General features: G+C 54.0%; 1 protein-coding gene and 1 long non-coding RNA gene across 2 annotated transcripts; one reads left to right on the top strand and one right to left on the bottom strand.

Annotated features, from left to right (window-relative positions):
- Positions 1–168: 168 nt before the first annotated feature.
- LOC121073705 lies at positions 169–6,244 on the bottom strand. Its single transcript, XR_005821902.1, has 2 exons — positions 5,686–6,244; positions 169–3,103 (listed from the first exon to the last, which is right to left on the bottom strand). It is a non-coding gene; the product is annotated as an uncharacterized LOC121073705 (long non-coding RNA).
- A 7,967-nt stretch (positions 6,245–14,211) lies between these two features.
- Positions 14,212–16,472, top strand: DMRTA2 (DMRT like family A2). The gene is given in 3 exon segments (XM_040565846.1): positions 14,212–14,305; positions 14,307–14,758; positions 14,904–16,472. Coding segments are annotated over 3 exon segments (1,371 nt in total). The 5' UTR covers positions 14,212–14,264; the 3' UTR covers positions 15,782–16,472.
- Positions 16,473–17,100: the final 628 nt, after the last annotated feature.

Here is a 17,100-nt window from a genome sequence, read left to right as displayed (position 1 = left end):
TGCCATTGTTTTGTGCTCTCCTAAACCGTGGTATTCACTTCGTGTGCTCTGCTGACATGGTTAATCCTCTCATCATTCTACAGACTAATTTTGTAATTCATTATTACCCCAAAACTGTAACACTTACTACAGAGCATATCCCCGATTCTGCTTTTTTTTTTTTTTTTAATCTCCAGGTTCCTCACATTAATGGATTATCATTAATGTGATTAACGCATTAGTTTTAAGTCTTAGGAATTACTGTTAATGAACGGAAGGAATCCTGTACGATGTGTTGGCTTTCGGTATTGGCCTTCAGAGCATGGTGGTGAAGGTGGGGCTCTCTGGCTTTGGAAGAAACGTCCTGCCTGTAGACATTGCTGTTCTAAGTCTTTATTGGAGAATGCACAGAGCACTGGCGTTTGCTCTGTGTTCTCTGCATACGCACTCTTAAACTTAGTGAGGGGGGTTTCTAATGGAGCTGTGTTGGGGGTTTGTTTATTCTTTTCAATGTAGCAGAAAAGGACTTTGGCTTTCATAAACTGTACGTACTCAGTGACGTTAGAAATTTAAAATAAATTTTCAATTACAGTAATATTTCTACTAAAAAGTGATATGATTTCACTCTTCCATATGTGGGGAAAAACGAAATCACCGTGACCCAGGTTCACAGAAGGGCTGAAGCACTTCGTTATCTGAGCCTCATGGTCAGACTCCTTAAACAATTCACAGGAAGATTTAGGTGTCTTAGAGTGGGATCCACAACAAACAAAAATTAAATAGGTTTCCAAACAAATCAAAGCAGCCCCCCCACAGAATACATGTGATGAGTCCCTGCCAGGCAGAACCAGGAACTGGTTATGCTGGCAGATAGGAAGGCTCAGGATGGTGATGGATTGTGGGCACCGTTCCTTGCTGGAGCTGAGACTTCGGGCTCTGTGCTGGCCCAGGGGGCCTCCCGCCACTCAGGCTTCACAGCACGGTGGTCTTGTGTCAAGGTAAGCACCATGTCCTTTCTTCCAGCATCTGACAAGGCACGATATATCTTTATTTCAAATCAGTGATGATGGTCTTTTCCTGGGTCTCCTCTGGGGATTTTAACTGAATTATACTTCACACGGAAGGTTTCCCACATGGTGGCTGGCATGGGCCTGAGGAGAAACAAGCCCGAGTCTCCAGCATTTCAGAAGACTTCTTCAAGACCCCCTGTAGCACAGGCTGCTTTAAGTGTGTGCTCACTCCCTGCCATCAGTGCTGTTTGTCTGCCAAAGGATGGAATTATTTAAGCTTGTTCGGAGGGAACGTGCGAGCAGGGGCATGAATTTTCAGACAAGTGGTAGGGTGCTTGCCTTGAATGAGCTCTCCAGTCCCTTTCCAGGGACTGTTCAATGCGAGTCGAGCGAGTGAATAGTCACTTCTTGTTCACTCCCTCAACACCATCCATGGTTTTGAAGACATCTGTCATACCCTCGTAATTGTCTCCTCTCCAAATATGAGGAGCTCTGGGCTAGAGGATATCTTCTTTAAATGAGTCCATTTTGTATATTTGAATGTTTTTTTGCCTCCCCTTTTACCCTTTCCGTTTCTAATATGCCCTATGTCAAGTGAACAGACTTCATGCCATCTTCCAGGAGAGCGAGGACTCATCAGGGGTTTGCACACTGTCCTCGTGACATCTTTTTCCTCTCAATTTCTTCTCCAGTAATTCCTTCTTCTATTTGCCCCTGATTACTACTGAGCCTCCTCACAGAAATATCCATGAAAACTGCAAGATCTCTTCCTTAGGTGGTAACAGCTGGTTTAGGAGAGAGGCCCACCTGTGGAGTCAAGGTTAGACTGGTTCCCAGACACACAGCATTTACGCAAGCGTGTTACATGATTACTGCACCTCAAAATATTTTTTGGATGCCTTGTTATTACCTTTAAATTTAACATTTGCTTTTGAATTTCAAGCAAATTAGACAAGTTGCATAAAGGTTTTGCCACCTGAAGTTTCGGTAAGTTTTGTGAAGGTAGGCAGCCCTGCTGCTGAGAAATAGGAAGCCGGACAGGAGATGCTGAGTGTCTCCAGCGAGGGCAAGGCTCACTGGATCTAACGCTTAGCAGTCATCGCAGACCTGAGAGAGCAGCCTGAGTGCCCTACCTGCAGAAAAAAGTTTCAGTGGCATTTGATGCCTCATTAGATACCAGAGAATTCGAACCTTAGCCAGGGTTTTTCTCTGTGGATTCTTTTATGTGTAATATAAAGATGGAAGTCACACTGCAGCCTTAATATAATTTAATTAAGATGTCATTCAACTGCTGGTTATAAAAGTAGACTTCATTAGTTCCTGTGCTCAGAAAAACTACTGGTTAACGCAATCATTATTTTGTACTTACTACCAATGAGTTGATTTACTTTTTTTCCAACTTTGTGTTGTGAGTTTTCCACAGTTTATTGCCATTCACTTTTGATCCAGCCATCTGAGTGAGTAACCCTCCATCAATAGCAGCACCTCACTGCTGGGAGCGTTTCCCGGGTATTGGACGAGTACCCCGAACAGCACAGGTTCCCACAGAAATCCACGGGGACATCGCTAATAACCTTTCTCGCTATGAAATCTGTTGCTTACTGCTTCCAGCTATCCGTCTCTGAGTAATATTCCCTCTTCTCGCAAGAAAAGATGTTTCCACTGCAGTAAAACATTGCTGCAAATGACTGGCTTAGCTCGCCTGCAATTGCCCTACTTTCGTTAAGTACTCCTTTTACACCCTGAAAATATGTGAGTCCAATTATCTTTCTGGCAGGCTTCCTGTTTCTGATATTTTTTAATTATCTTTTACACCTTTGGCAATTGTTCCTCAAGGTGTGTGGGTTGTTTAGTTTTGCTTTTACATCTTCCAAAAGTTGACGGTCATGTTCTGTTCTCCTCATATGAGTCTGTCTTTCAGTGCATCCTTCAATGTGCTGGCTGACATGGCTCAGGTACTTCTGGCGGGCCTTCTGGAGTATTTTTTAAATAAGATATATGTGTACGCTGAGGATCTAAGCCAGTATCTTCAAACAGGTTTGATGATGAGCTTATTCTTTCAATTGTGATTTAATTTCCCTTTGGTATCTTCTTCTTCACAGAGTTTTCTTCTACTGAAAAATTAAATGTGGTGATTTTTTAAAGTAAAATACTGTATGTTTTTCATTTACCATAAAATGTGTTTGCTATCATTTTGTTTGCCTCTGTGATTTATTTAAGCTATCGTCACAGTCTCTGAGCATGACTTACATGAGCATGATTCATAGGCATTTTATAACTTGTAACTACAACATCCTATTCATGATCTTGCCTTTCCAAAATTTACTGAGATTGCAAATATATTGCTGTTTGAAGCCTCCCATTCTATTTAAGCCATTTTAAGACTTTAAAATTGTTCTAATGTGTACGTAGAAACACTTTGCATTTTGTCAGGTCTTTTCATACACCCTGATTAATTAGGACTTTCGCTTGTGTAAGGAAAAGCAAGCATTTCCAAAAAGAGATGGTCGCTGAGAAGGGATTTTTGCACCACAATTATAAACTCACACCTATGGAAGAAATTAAGTAAATTGTTTAGTAGATCTATTTCCAAAAATCTAGGGTTTGTTGAATGTTGTTTTGTTTGTTTGTTTGCGTTTCATTTTATTGTGTTTTTTTTTTTCCTTTGTTACGTTTTAGAATTTAAGAAGTATAATCTGAGAGTTGCAGAGAGCATTTAGTTACTGAAAAATACTTCTAGATTTTTGTGGTTTAAACTAAAGTGAATACTAAGGCATTGAGTGGCTGTTGCAGTATCCTGTAAAGTAGCGGGGAAAAAATGAACTGAAAGTTTCAAGATTCCGGTTCCTTGTAAAGTTTGTTCAATCCACTTTGACTTTTAGTTTACCAGTATTCACTAGTCACCTGCAAAAAAAATTTATGCATATGAACTGAAAGCATTAAAATACTCTCAACTGGAAAGTCTTAGTAGATACGAGGCATTCCTTTCATTGTACGAGCAATTTCAAGGCAAACATGCAGTTTACTCCTTCAGCAGTTGTACTTTGGTAGGCACAGAATTCCTTCCACATTCCTTGTGTTTTAGATGTTTTCAAGTGTATTTTTTTTTCCTTCAGCTAAAGCTTATTATCATATTTGCCTTCTTTTCATTCAGTAATCACTATGCAGAAGCAATATTTCTTATCAAGCAAAAAGCACCAGATTCAGTAGAACATACATTATATTAACCTGTTGAAAATTCCTAATTTTGCTTCAAAAACACCTTCCTGGTTTTATTAACATTTATCTAGCTCCCATCGTAGTCTACTTCTAGTATCAAACCAATTCCTTCTGCACAATTACCACAACTTTTCAAAATTAATCAAAATCCAATAATGCTGTGTTTTATTGAAACAAAAAAGCTACTGGTAACAGAAATACCTGCTAAGCAAAGAGAAGATATGTTACCACCAATGGATTCCATAATGTAGTGGCCATTTGATGCCTGTCTCACTGAGAACATACCAAAAAATACACCAGGAGGTTCTCAGCTGCTCTAGAAATGGCATGGCAGCGCTGAGTGCCCTGCACTCAAGTCATGCTCTCTGTGCTGGAAAAGGTGATAGTACTAAGAGTTGCCTTTACACCATTCTGTAGTGAACTAATTTCCCATAAGCTGCCCCCTCTCCTTGGGAGACCAATTAAAATAACTTTATGGCAGCCATGCACTACTGGGTTGGTGAGAAGGGGCTGGTCACAGCAGGGTAAGAATCAAGCTCATAAATGAAGAGCAGCCAAAGCAGAGTAGTACGGGAGAAGCACAATGGAAATTATACTGTCAAAAAAGCTGCTAAAGAATAAAGTGTTGTTACAGAAATATTGTTTGATCTTTCCCTTTAAAGTCTTCTGATGGGTTTCTTCTTTCACTGATTAAAAATGGTTAAAAACATAATAAAATGAAGATATTTTATAATTACTTGCTTACAAGAATCTTATCGTGAGGAATTTATCTTCCAAGAGAAAGTGGAATTGGTTGCCCTCAAAGAGTATGGGGATTTTAAAAAAGTGTTTCAGTTATCATAATCACGGATATTTTTAATTACAGCCAATTCACTTATTTCAAACAGAAAAATGGATTTTCAGGTTATTTATACGCCACTAAGAAAAATGACCAACACTTATTAATAAAGTTGGTAGGATTCATATGATTTTAAGCACAGAATAAGCTTGAAGACTTTATACACTCTATGACGTATTGCATCACTGCTTAAGCACTCTCAACTAAAGAGGAAATAAACGATTTTACATAGGAGAAATCGTTATTAATAACGAAAAAGAGGTCCCGTTCTTACAAATCAGACCTGGAATGGCATGAGACAGCTACATTTAAGGATAGACCTACTATAATGTTATTCTCAACGAGAATGACAAATTCTTAGCCCGTTTCCTAAGGGGAATAACATCGCTACTCAGCTCTAGTTCCACACACGCCAAAAAGCAAAATCCCCGCCTGTGGATGGGGACTTCTCGGCGGGCAGTTTGCCCCATCTCAACTGACAGAAATCTCCAGAGCCATGAGAAATAAGCTTAACACTTCTTCACCCAAAGGAAAATAACGAAAAAACGGTTTGCAAGACTTCTGCAAGTTCACCTGACTTGGTTTGGTTTGTTTTGGTTTTCTGTGGTGATAATATTGTTCAGAACCCCATAAATTCACCTTTGTTGAGCACCCCTGAGGTAGTACGGTGTGGGTGTGCTTAAGGGGAGTGAGCAGCTTGGCTGTGGCCGTTTCCTCTCTTTTCGTCTCATGGATCCACGGCAAATGTCGCTTGCCGTGTCTCCCAGCCTGCAGGAGCCAGCTCCAGTTCTTCCTCCTCTTAATTAATTAATTAAGCTCCCCCTCGGCAGAGCCCCGCACACCCCGAGCCATCGCTGCCGCCTCCACTTCCACACCCCCAGAGCCTCCAGACCCAGCCGGGACCGTCCCAGGCTCCCTGAGGAGCGGACGGGCAGGGGGCAGCCGCTGTCGGGGCAGCCCCCGGCGGTGTCTGGGCTCTGAAGGGGGCAGAGCGAGCAGGGAGCGGTTCTCAGCTGCCTTCCCCGTCGCTTGTTTGTCCGCCCCGGCCCCCTTACGGCGGGCGGAGCCGCCATCGAGGCCTTCCCGCCCTCAGCCGGTGCGAGGCCCGTCTCCCGTGTGAGGAGCTCGACGGCGGCGGGCACCGGGAAGGGTAAAACAGCCCGGGGAGCCCGCAGCGGGACGGGACGGGGTCGGCACCCGTGTGAGGGGACACCGGGGTGGCCGCCGGCTCCCTGCCGGGAGCTCTCCGCGGGGGAAACGCCCGGGCGCTGCGCTGAGGAAATGGCGGCGGCGCCTCAGCCGGGCCCCTCGCCTCAGGCGCCCCGCGGGCGGCGGGCACAGGACGGAGCCGGAGGGCGACACCGCGCTTCGCACCTCGCTGCCTCGTGACATGGCGGCGGGCAGGGAAACGGGACCCCGGGACCCCCGGGCAGGACCCAGCTGCCTCCCTGGACCCCCCCCGGGCCGGGAGGAGACCGGGGGGAGCCTCGGGGGACGGCGGAGAGGCCGTGGGTGACTTCTGAGGGGGAGCCTGCGTGTGCATAGGGCCCCGTTAAACAGCGCGCGTTCACCGACAAAAAATATAAAATACAAGAATTTTTTTTTTTTGTATTTTTCCCTAAGCGTCCGTGGTTGTTGATGTTAAAGCAGCCCTCTCCTCCCGCCCCTCCGCCGCCGCGCTCGATATGTCTCTTTAACGACATAGGTTGTATTTATCCATCGCATTCCGGCAGGGCTGTTAAGCTCCTGAGCTCCTAGGGCAACAAACATGAGGCGGGGGTGGGGGGGGAGATCCTCCGGCAAATCCGACCGGAGCTGTCATCGTCATGAATAAAAATAAAAGGCTTAATCTTCTGCTTTCGGCTAATGGAACGATTTAGGCTCCCAAACGTGGGCGCGCTGCGAGGCGCGGGCAGGGCCGGGCCGGCAGCACCCCGGGGTGCCCGCGCCCCCCTCACGCCCTGCCCCAGCAGGCAGGAGGGCTCCGGGGCTTTTAATTACACTCCTTCCCTTTGCTCCCTTCATTTTTTCGGCACCCTTTGCAGCGAGACACACTTGGAATCAGAGCGGTTGTGACATTTTGGTGGCAGCTTATTGTGCGGAACACTTAAAGTTTAAAAAACAAGCCCCATAGAAGTTGAGGGGCTTAAAGCAGCCCCCTTTGTGGGGCAAGACATAGAGTTTTGATTCTGGACAATGGTGTTTCTCAAATTTCTTCCAAAAACCTGCACCCCATCTGTGATCTCAATGAAATCGCTTTTCTCTCTCCCTTCAATTCATTTGGCAAAGGCGAAGCAGATGCATGGGACGGGGTCTGAATTTTAATTATTAGGTTTTACCTGAAACAAAACGGCAAATCCTTTTTACCATGTGTTTGAAGTTAGGGGACGGGTAGGGGAATATAAAATATAATTAAAAAGCTCTCGGATCGTTAGGGAGCTGACAAGAGCCGTTTTAATGAACCTCTCGGAGCGCCCTGCAGTAAATTAGCGGAGCGGGGGCTTCCCCGACTCGTTCGGGCTCCGAGCTGCCGGCTCCTCTTCACCTGTGGGTGCGTGCGTGTGCATGGCCGTGTGTGTGTGTGTGCGTGTGCACGAGCGTGTGCGTGTGCATGGCCGTGTGAGTGTGCACTTCCACGCCGCCGGCCCACGGCGAGGAAGCAGCAGGCGGAGGCTCCCCGCGGCAGGAACCCCACCTTGCGGGTCGTGGGGGGACGCGGGGGGCTGGGGCCGCCATCTCGGGGGCCCTCTCTCTCCCCTCGCCCCCGATCCGGTGCCTGGGGAGCCCGCAGAGCTCCCGGGAGTCCCCCCCCCCCCCGCCCTCCAGCATCCCCGAGTGCATTTAGCCATCAATAAGGTGCGAAGGGAAAATTGTCTGCCGCTGTAATCCATGCCCGAGGGGCTGGGGAATAAAAAGGGAGAGAGAGAAGGAGGGAGGGAGAGAGAGAGAGAGAAAAGGAACGCTCTTAAAGAGGCTAAAATCCATACATTAGCTGTGGGAATGCCGGAGCGCAGGCTCCGCTCCCGGCCGCCCCTCTACGAGCAAGGAGAGCCCTGGACGGGGCAGCGCAAGGGGAGAGCATCCTCTGCGCTGGCTGCGGCCCTGGACCCCCGGGATCCCCCCCCGGGATCCCTCCCGGGACCCCCCCTTTTCGGGTCGGACCGAGGCTCCCGCCCGGGTTCCCCTCGGCGGTGAATCCCTTAGGGCGCCTGGGGAGAATTGGGGCGGCCCCGGCCCCGCAGCATCCCAAACAGGTCTGCCCTCCCCCAAAGCTCACGGTCCCTTTCCGCCCCTTTGGGGACCCCCGGCCCGAAGGGGGGGCACCAGGCAGCGCCAGAGGCCCGGGGATTTCGGTTTTCAGCACCAGCAAACGGGGTGCGGGGCGGACGGGGGACGGGGGGTGGTGTGTGTGTGCTTTTCTTCTGCTTTCCGTGCGTCTGTGCGTGTGTGCGGACGGGCACAAGCTCTCAGAGAAAAGAAATTTTAGAGTAACAAGTAAAGGCTTTCTTGTGCAGTTATTTTAAGGGCTTTGTTCTGTGCCTGAAGGGGGATGCGCCCATTTGTTCGGGAGGGGATTCATCACATGCCCCTTTCATGTGAACCAGAGGTTAACAATCTAATGAGCACTTGGTGAAGAGATGAAGCGTGTAAAGAGCCCGATTTTCCCAAATCCTGGGCTGCTGTCTTGGGGATGTGCTACTCTAACCTCTGCCGGGCTAATAGTCTCCGCACTTCCAGCGGGGAGGCCCCGGGAGGCAGCCGGGGCCGGCAGCGCTCCGGCAGGGCAGCAGCAGCCGGGCAGCCCCTTCCCAAAACCCCGCCGGGGAGCCGGGGGGGGGCCCGGCCCCGCCGCTACATATGTTGGGTCAGGTCCCCCCATTGTGAGCGTGTAAAAAGGTGTAAAAACTCAATCATCTGTAGCTTTTTTTAAAGGGAGGGCTTACCCTGGATTTGTTGCATAATGGATTGTTAAAAAAGTAGAGGGTTGAATTAAAACTGTTCCCTAGTCACTTTTAATTAGACCGCTCTATTTAATTAGCAAAGTTGAAACATGCAATTAAAATTAGCTCAGTTTAGCACATATTAAAGGAAATGGGGGCCGCGGCTCCGGCTCGCACCAAGAGCGGGAGGCAGGAAGGGGACGTGGCCGAGGAGTTGGGGTCGCAGCTAGGTGACCCGGCGGGGGGGGGGGGAGCATCTGTCCGGCCACTCGCCCCCTCCCCAAATTCGGACCCCGCTCCTCAGCCCGCTCCTCCGCTCCGCCGGTGCCGTGGGACGGGGAAAATCCTCGGAGGGGCTGCCCTGGGCTCAGCACCCGGGCGCTGGGGGCTTTCCAGCAGCCCCCGGGGGGGGGCCCCGCACCGGCCCCGGCCACAGCCCCGAGCCCCGTTTTTCCCGTGCTTCGGCCTCAAACCTCTCTCCTCGTCTCTCTTTCCTCCCCCACTGGGAGCGGGGAAATGGAGTTAATCACGTCGCAGCTACTCGAGGAGCCCGGGCCGGGGGGATCCCCTGCAGCCGCTCCCCGCGCCGGGCTGCGGGAGCTCGGCCGGGCTCGGCGGAGTGTGCCGCCTGCCTGGGGGGAGGTGGGGCTCGGGCTTGTAATATTGGTTTGGGGATAATTACTTTTAATGTCAAAAAGATTTAGTTTAATATCATCTCTATTAGGCTGCTGGGCGGATAATTAAAAGTGAAGATGATAGCAGCAGGGAAACAGATGGCATTTGCTTACTTTGATTCAGTAGGTAAATAATGAAAAAGTCAATGGCAAACCCCCTAGAACAATTGAAACCTTAAAGAGCACTAACATTAGCAGGTACTTACAAACTGTCTTCCGCTAAGAACGAGATGAAAATACACTAATCAAGAACTATATTTCTCGGGGATGCTTCCGGGCGCTGCGCTGCCTCCGGGCGTGCGTGTCTGCCTTCCCCCGCATGGCAGCCAATAGACGGGCTCTTTTTAATTAAGATTTTACTACTGTAATTGGGGGAAGATGCAGCGGCACCGTCGCATGCAGCCCTCTCAAAGTTTTGCACGGGTGCAGCGATGCATAGGGAGGCTTTCAGGGAGATCAGGGGGGAGCGAGGAAGGAGATAAACACGGGGGAGATTGGGTCTTTCTGGGAAAAAGAAAAAGGAAAGAAAGAAAGAAAATAAAGGAAAAAAAAAAAAAGAAAAAGAAAGAGTCAGCGTTTCGGGTTGTATCGCGCAAGGCGCCGAGGCTCTCCCGCCCCGCAGCCCAGCGCCCACTCGCGGGTTGTGCGTGGGGCCCCAAATCTGCCCAGCCTCGGCACCCCACGCCGGGACAAAGCGGGACAAAGTCCCAAACCCTCACCCCACTGAATGCGGGGCTGCTGGCCCGGGCTGAGCCGCAGCCCGGCTGGATTTTGCTCGGGTGAAATGTACGAAAGGTGCGCAGCGCCTGTCCCGCTTCCCAGGGCTCGGGAACAGGCAGAGCCTCCGAAGCGCACCAAGGACGGGGTTGCTGCTAAAATACGCGGACAGGCGAGCCTCGGGAGGCCGGGTTGTGCTGGCTGGAGGCACTTTGTAAAGAAAACGGCAGGAGTCGTTGGAAGCCGCTCGGAAGTGGCCGCTCCGGCGGCCGGAGCTGGGCAGCGGCTGGAGCCGAGGAGCGGGGGGGCCCGGAGCCGGCAGCAGCCAAACGTCCTCAGCACTTGCTGAACGCCGGGGGTGCGTTGTGTGCTCTTGCAATAAACATTTTATTTATTTTATTTCTTTTACGGGGTGGGGGAAGAACCCCGGAGCGTTTCCCTGTTGTCTGCGTGCTGGGCGTGATGCTCGAAAATACAGCATGGGGGAAAGGGGGCCGGGGCCAGGGGCTGAGCTGGGACACACGGGGAAGGGCGCTGGGTGCTGGGGTGCGCAGCGCCGGGACGCGGTGCCCGAGCCCGCTCCGAGCAGGGCGGTGCGGGACCCGTGCGGGACGCGGCGGGGTCGGGGTGCTGCCCGCTGAGCGCTCCGAGTGCTCCAAACTTCCACCCCGTCCTTTGGGGTACTGCTAACAGGACGAGGCTCTGCGCAGGAATCACGGCGTTTCACTGGCTGATCAGCTGCTCGATGACTTTCCTTTATTTTTTTATTTTTTTTTTTTTGTTTTGGAATTGGCTGTTTGCAATTTTTTTTTTTGTTGTTTTAAAAACGCCGTGAAAGGAATGGAGGACCCAGCCCTTTCATTGAAATCGAAGCTGAAAGAAAAAGGAAGCGGGGAAATCGGCGGAACCCGTGTCCCGTGTCGGTGGTGATGGCAGGCTGCCTCGGGGCGGAAAGGAGAAGGTATTTGCAGGAACAAAAAAAAACAAAAACAAAAACAAACCCACAACGCAAAACCAAACAAAACTGCCAGGAAGAAGGGAGAACCTTTCCTCCGTGCTAAGCCCACACAAAGCAATACTTTAATTGTTTCTCTTTCAGTCTGATCGAGTTCTACGAATTCCCAATTAAACCAGATGATCTGAGTAATTCTCCCCGGAGAGTAAAATTAGTGCTTGCAAATAAAATTAAATCGGATATTTTGACTTCTCGACTGTATTAAATAAAGGTGTCATAACACCTTCATCACGAGGAGCGGGTGGCAGCTGCACGCACAGAAAGTCGGGTGGGGAAACGTTCATTTCGTAACAAAATAGAAATTAAAAATAAATATATAAGAAAGAGGAAGAACGACGTAAGTGCAACGGCAAGAAATATCAGAAGTTTGCGGGATCTGCCAAATGTACTTTTCCTAAGCACAGGAGGGTGACAGAGGGGAAGGGGCAGCGGCCGCGGCTTGTCCTGCAGCGGGGAGCGGCCGGGCGGCCCTGCGCGGAAAGGGCACGGGTGGGAGCGCCCCGGGGGGAGCCGCGTCCCGAGCAAAGCAGGGCAGGGCGGGGAGAAACGAAGCAAAGCAAGGCAAGGTAAAGCAAGGCAAAGCAAAACGAAGCAAAGCAAAGCAAGGTGAAGCAAAGCAAAGCAAGGTAAAGCAAAGCAAAGCAAGGTAAAGCAAAGCAAAGCAAGGCAAGGCAAAGCAAAGCAAGGCAAAGCAAGGCAAAGCAAGGTAAGGCAAGGCAAAGCAAAGCAGAGCAAGGCAAGGCAAGGCGAAGCGAGGCGAAGCAAAGCGCTCCGCTCCTCCCCGCGGGTCCTTAGCGGCGAGCCCAGGGGTGCCGTTATCGGGAGGGAGCCCCCGGAGCTCGTCCCGGGGGCTCTGTCGAGTGCCGCCGAGTCCGGAGACGTCCCGTGGGAAGGCAGCAGAGGTGAGAGCCCTCGGGGAAGGAGACGCCGTTATTTGCCCCCAAAGCTCCCAGCCCGTTACCTCCTCCCCAGGCGGGCCGGTTCCCCGCGAAGGTGACGTCAAGGCGGGGTGGTTAAGGCTAAAACAAAAGCTTTTGGGTTCACGCACGGTGTCCGGCCCGAGCCGCCCCCCTCGCTGTCGCTGTCCCCGCGCAGCGCCGGGCCCGGTGGCGGCGGTGGCACCGGCGGGGGCGGCCGGGAGCGGGCTGCGGAGCGAGCACGGAGCGGAGCGGAACGGGTCTGCACTCACCTCGGCTGGGGCCTGGGGCGGCCGGGAGAGAGGGTCTGGGGAGAGGGGAGAAGGGAAAGGGGAAGGAAAGAACGGGAGAGGGGGAGAGGGAGGGGGAGGCGGGGAGAGAGAGAGAAACAGGGAAAGAAGAAAAGAAGGAAAGAAGGAAAGAGAGAAGAAAGAAGGCAAGAAACTAGGAAAGACAGAAATAAAGAAAAGAGAGAAAGAGGAAGAGAGGAAGAGAGGAAGAGAGGAAGAGAGAGGAAGAGAGAGAGAGAGAGAGAGAGAAAAAGAGAGGAAAGGAAAGGAAGGAAGGAAAGGAAAGGAAAGGAAAGGAAAGGAAAGGAAAGGAAAGGAAAGGAAAGGAAAGGAAAGGAAAGGAAAGGAAAGGAAAGGAAAGGAAAGGAAAGGAAAGGCATCGTTAGGTTCTGTTAAAACACCAAATCGCCAAGGGGAGGGGGAGACCATCAACTGAACGGTCACCTTGCACACTGCATTTCCCCGCCACCCTTTGGACAAGTGACACCCTGGGAAAAAAAAAGAAAAATAAACCCGAGCAATTGGCAAAGCGACTGCTGCTTCAAGTGGGATACGGGGGGGGGAGGGGGAAGGGAAAAAAAGAAAAGAAAAAAAAAAAGAAAAGAAAAGCCAAACTCTCAGGTAGCGAGAAATCGGACACATTCTTACACACTCGCACAAGGACTGCGAGTGACACAGTGACACACTCCCAGTGACACACTCACACTCACACGCACACGCACACGCCCGGCCCCGCCGGCCGCGCTCTCCCCGCTCCCCCCGGGCGCCGCCGACTCCCCGCGCTCCGGCAGCCGCCGGGCGGACGCGGCGGGCCCGCGGGCGGCCAATCAGAGCGGCGCTTCCCGCCCCTGGCCAATAGCAGGCGCCACATTGTTGTCAAATGTTGCCTAATGGCAACGCGGGGCGCAACAATAGCGCGAGTGGCGGCGGGCGGCGCGGCGGCCACCGCGCTCTCCGGGCAGCTCCGGCCGCGCGGGGCGCGTCCCGAGCCCAGCCGAACCTTTCCGAATCCTTCCGAACCTCGCCGAGCCCGGCCGAGCCCTTCCGAACCGGCCCGAACGGCCCCGGCCGCGGGTCCCGGCGCCGCCGTCGGCTCGCCCCGCTGCGGGAGCCCGGTCCCGGTGCGGCCGCTCGGGGCGGTTTCTTTTTTTTCCCCTCCTGGATCGTTGCCCTCGTGGCGAGGGACCGTGCCGCCGGAGGAGCCGGATTGCTCCGTGGAGGGACGCTACTGATCGGTGATAACAGCGGAAGGGGGGAGAGGGGAGCCGAGCCCGGCGGCACCGGGGCTCGCCGGCCCCGGCGGGCGGCACAGCTCGGCGGCGAGCCCGGCGCCATGGACTCGGCGCTGCCCCGCCAGGTGCGCCCGGGCAGCGGGGCGGCGGGGGCGGCCTGAGCGGCGCGCCGAGATCCGCGTCCCGGGGGCGCAGCGGGGAGCGAGGAAGGAAGGAAGGAAGAAAGGAAGGAAGGGGGGCGGGCGGGAGGGCGCGGAGGGGCTCCGGGAGCCGCCCCGGGGCCGCGGCGAGAGGCGGGGGGGGGCTCGCATGCCGCCCCCCGGGACCCCGCCCGCGCCCCGTCCCCGCGCCTAGAGCCCCGGCGGCGCTCCGCGGGTGCCCCGGCCCCTTGGGGGCTGCCGTCGGGCTCGGCCCTTCCCTCCGGCCGGCGGCATGGAGCTGCGCTCGGAGCTGCCCAGCGTGCCCGCCGCGGCCCCCCCCGGTGCCCCCCAGCTCGGTGGCTGCGGCGGCGGCGGCCGCGGCGGCGACGCTGCCGGTGAGCGTGGCCGGGAGCCTGCTGCGGGCTCCGCCGCTGCTGCTGCGGGCGGCCGAGAAGTACCCGCGGACGCCCAAGTGCGCCCGGTGCCGCAACCACGGCGTGGTGTCGGCGCTGAAGGGCCACAAGCGGTACTGCCGCTGGAAGGACTGCATGTGCGCCAAGTGCACCCTGATCGCCGAGCGGCAGCGCGTCATGGCCGCCCAGGTGGCGCTGCGCCGCCAGCAGGCGCAGGAGGAGAACGAGGCCCGCGAGCTGCAGCTGCTCTACGGCACCGCCGAGGGGCTGGCCCTGGCGGCCGCCAACGGCATCATCCCGCCCCGGCCCGCGTACGAGGTCTTCGGCTCCGTCTGCGCCGGGGCCGGCGGCGAGGGAGGCGCCGGCGCCTCAGGTGAGGCCGCGAGGGGACGGGGCTGAGGGCGGGGGTGTGGGACGGACGGACGGGGCCGGGGGGTGCGTGGCGGTGTGTGTGTGTGCGTGTGTGGCTGGCGGCCGCGCTGACGGCTCTCTCCCTTCTCCCCCCCCGCGCCCCGCAGACGCCAAGGTGCAGAAGTTCGAGCTGTTCCCCAAGACGCTGCTGCCGAGCCGCGCCGTGACCCCGCAGCAGGCGGCCGGGAAGCCCCTGTCCCCCGACGGCGAGTCCGCGCCCGGCACCTCCTCCCCGGAGGCTCGCCACGGCTCGGGCTCGGAGAACGGGGACGGCGAGTCCTTCCTCAGCTCGCCCGTCTCCAAGGGCCCGAAGGAGGGCGAGGAGAGCCCGGGCTCCATCAGCCCGCTGGGCTCGGACTCGGGCTCGGAGGCGGACAAGGACGAGCAGGACCCGTCGCCCTCGGCCGGCGGCCGGCAGCGGACTCCCATCGACATCCTGACGCGCGTCTTCCCGGCGCACAAGCGCAGCGTGCTGGAGCTGGTGCTGCAGGGTTGTGGCGGCGACGTGGTGCAGGCCATCGAGCAGATCCTCAACAACCGCGGCCCGGACAAGGGCCCCGAGGAGGGCTGGGCTCGGGAAGGCGCCCTGCAGGGCCTCCCGCCCGCCCCGGCTGCCGCCGCCCACCACCACCGGCCCTTGATAGCCGGAGCCATGGCCCCCGCCATCGGCACTCTGGGCAGCCGCTCGGCCTTCTCCCCGCTGCAGCCCAACGCCACGCACTTCGGGGCCGAGGCCAGTGCCTACCCGCTGGGCACCCACCTGGGACTCAACCCGCTGCGCCTCGCCTACTCGGCGCACAGCCGGGGACTGGCCTTCATGACCCCCTACTCGACGGCCGGGCTCATGCCCACGCTCGGCTTTCGGCCGCCCGTGGACTATGCCTTCAGCGACCTCATGCGAGACCGCTCTGCCGTGCACAAGGAGCAGGTCTACTCCGGCAGCCTCTACGGGCCCATGGTCAACAACACCCCTGAGAAGCAATAGCGCGGCCTCTGCGGCGGGGTGGGGGTGCCAGGATGGCCAGGGGGCCTGGGTGAGGTTGCTGCCACCGCCCTTGGTGGCACTTGGGGGTGGGCAGGGAGCTGGGCAGAGCTGGGTGCCTTCGGAGGGCCAGAAGGTGCGCTTGGATTGGGGAGACATGAGTCGCTCTTTGTTGCTTATGGCCATAAGCATGGATGTACCCTGGGTGCGCTGCGGGGTGGGTACGTGCACACGCACCGCACGCGCGCACACACACACACACACACACTCCCCCCATACATTTATATATATGTATACTAGCAAGTGTATAATGTTATAAAATGGAAATCTAAGTTATTAATGTAACTCGTAGGTGAACTTGGTATTAACGTTAAGCTAAAGGTTAGACAGCTCATTGTAATACTTACCAGGCATATAGATGAAATATATCGTCAAATTGAAAGCCCTTCTCCTCCCACCCCCAGAAATGTTATGACTTGTATATAACATTGGAAAGTAGATATATTTGTAACTGTCCGTAGGACCCAGGCGCCAATGGTGTATGACGATTTAATAAGCCTCCTTCATTTGTGATCTGCAAGAAAATTGCTTTCTCGTTCCAATGTAGCAAACTTCTTGCTGTTTCTAACAGGTAATTCTGTGTTTCCATTTCATAGAAATAAATGTTATTTTCTATTAAAAAAAAACAACAGTGGTATAAGTGGCAAGTGGTATTTGATCAGGCGGTGAGAGTGTGTTTTGGGAGATTGGTTTGACAAGCACGGTCAGTATCTGAAGGAGTTTACAAAACTAGTACAAATATGTTTATTACATTTTTATCATCGTTAAACGAGATAGTCTCCGGAAAATTTGCAAATAAAAACGAAGCCTACAAATGGGACCAATTTCCGTATCAACTGAAATTGTTAAAGAAGTTTATTTCCAGTTCTGGTCTTTATCTTATTCACGCCAGAAAAAAAATAATAAAATGAAAACCGGAGATGCAAGTTGAAGCGGGAACTTTTCCTTACAAATCTTGCCTTTTTTTTTTTTCTTTTTTCTTTTTCCTGTCATTTTCAGAAGATGTGCCCTTGGCGTGCTGGCACTGAACGGTGCGGGTGTTTCCTGCTCCCCGGGGCCGTGGCCGCACGGGGCGCGGGGGCGCGCCGGAGGCGGGTGCGCGCCCGGCTGCTGCTTCGGGAGCACCCCTCCGCTTTGCTTTCGGGGTCTGGGGGGCTCCTGGGTGCCGCGGGGCTGGCGCTGCCCCGGCCCCATCCCACTTCGTGCCTGCCCGGGGGATGCTCACGCACCCAGAGCGGGCGCGGTGCGGGGCTGAACGAAAC

The sequence above is a fragment of the Cygnus olor genome, chromosome 8 (assembly GCF_009769625.2).
Source record: "Cygnus olor isolate bCygOlo1 chromosome 8, bCygOlo1.pri.v2, whole genome shotgun sequence".
Classification (NCBI taxonomy): Eukaryota; Metazoa; Chordata; class Aves; order Anseriformes; family Anatidae; genus Cygnus; species Cygnus olor.
The sequence above is the reverse complement of the archived record's forward strand: the minus strand, read 5'-3'. Positions and strand labels throughout refer to the sequence as shown.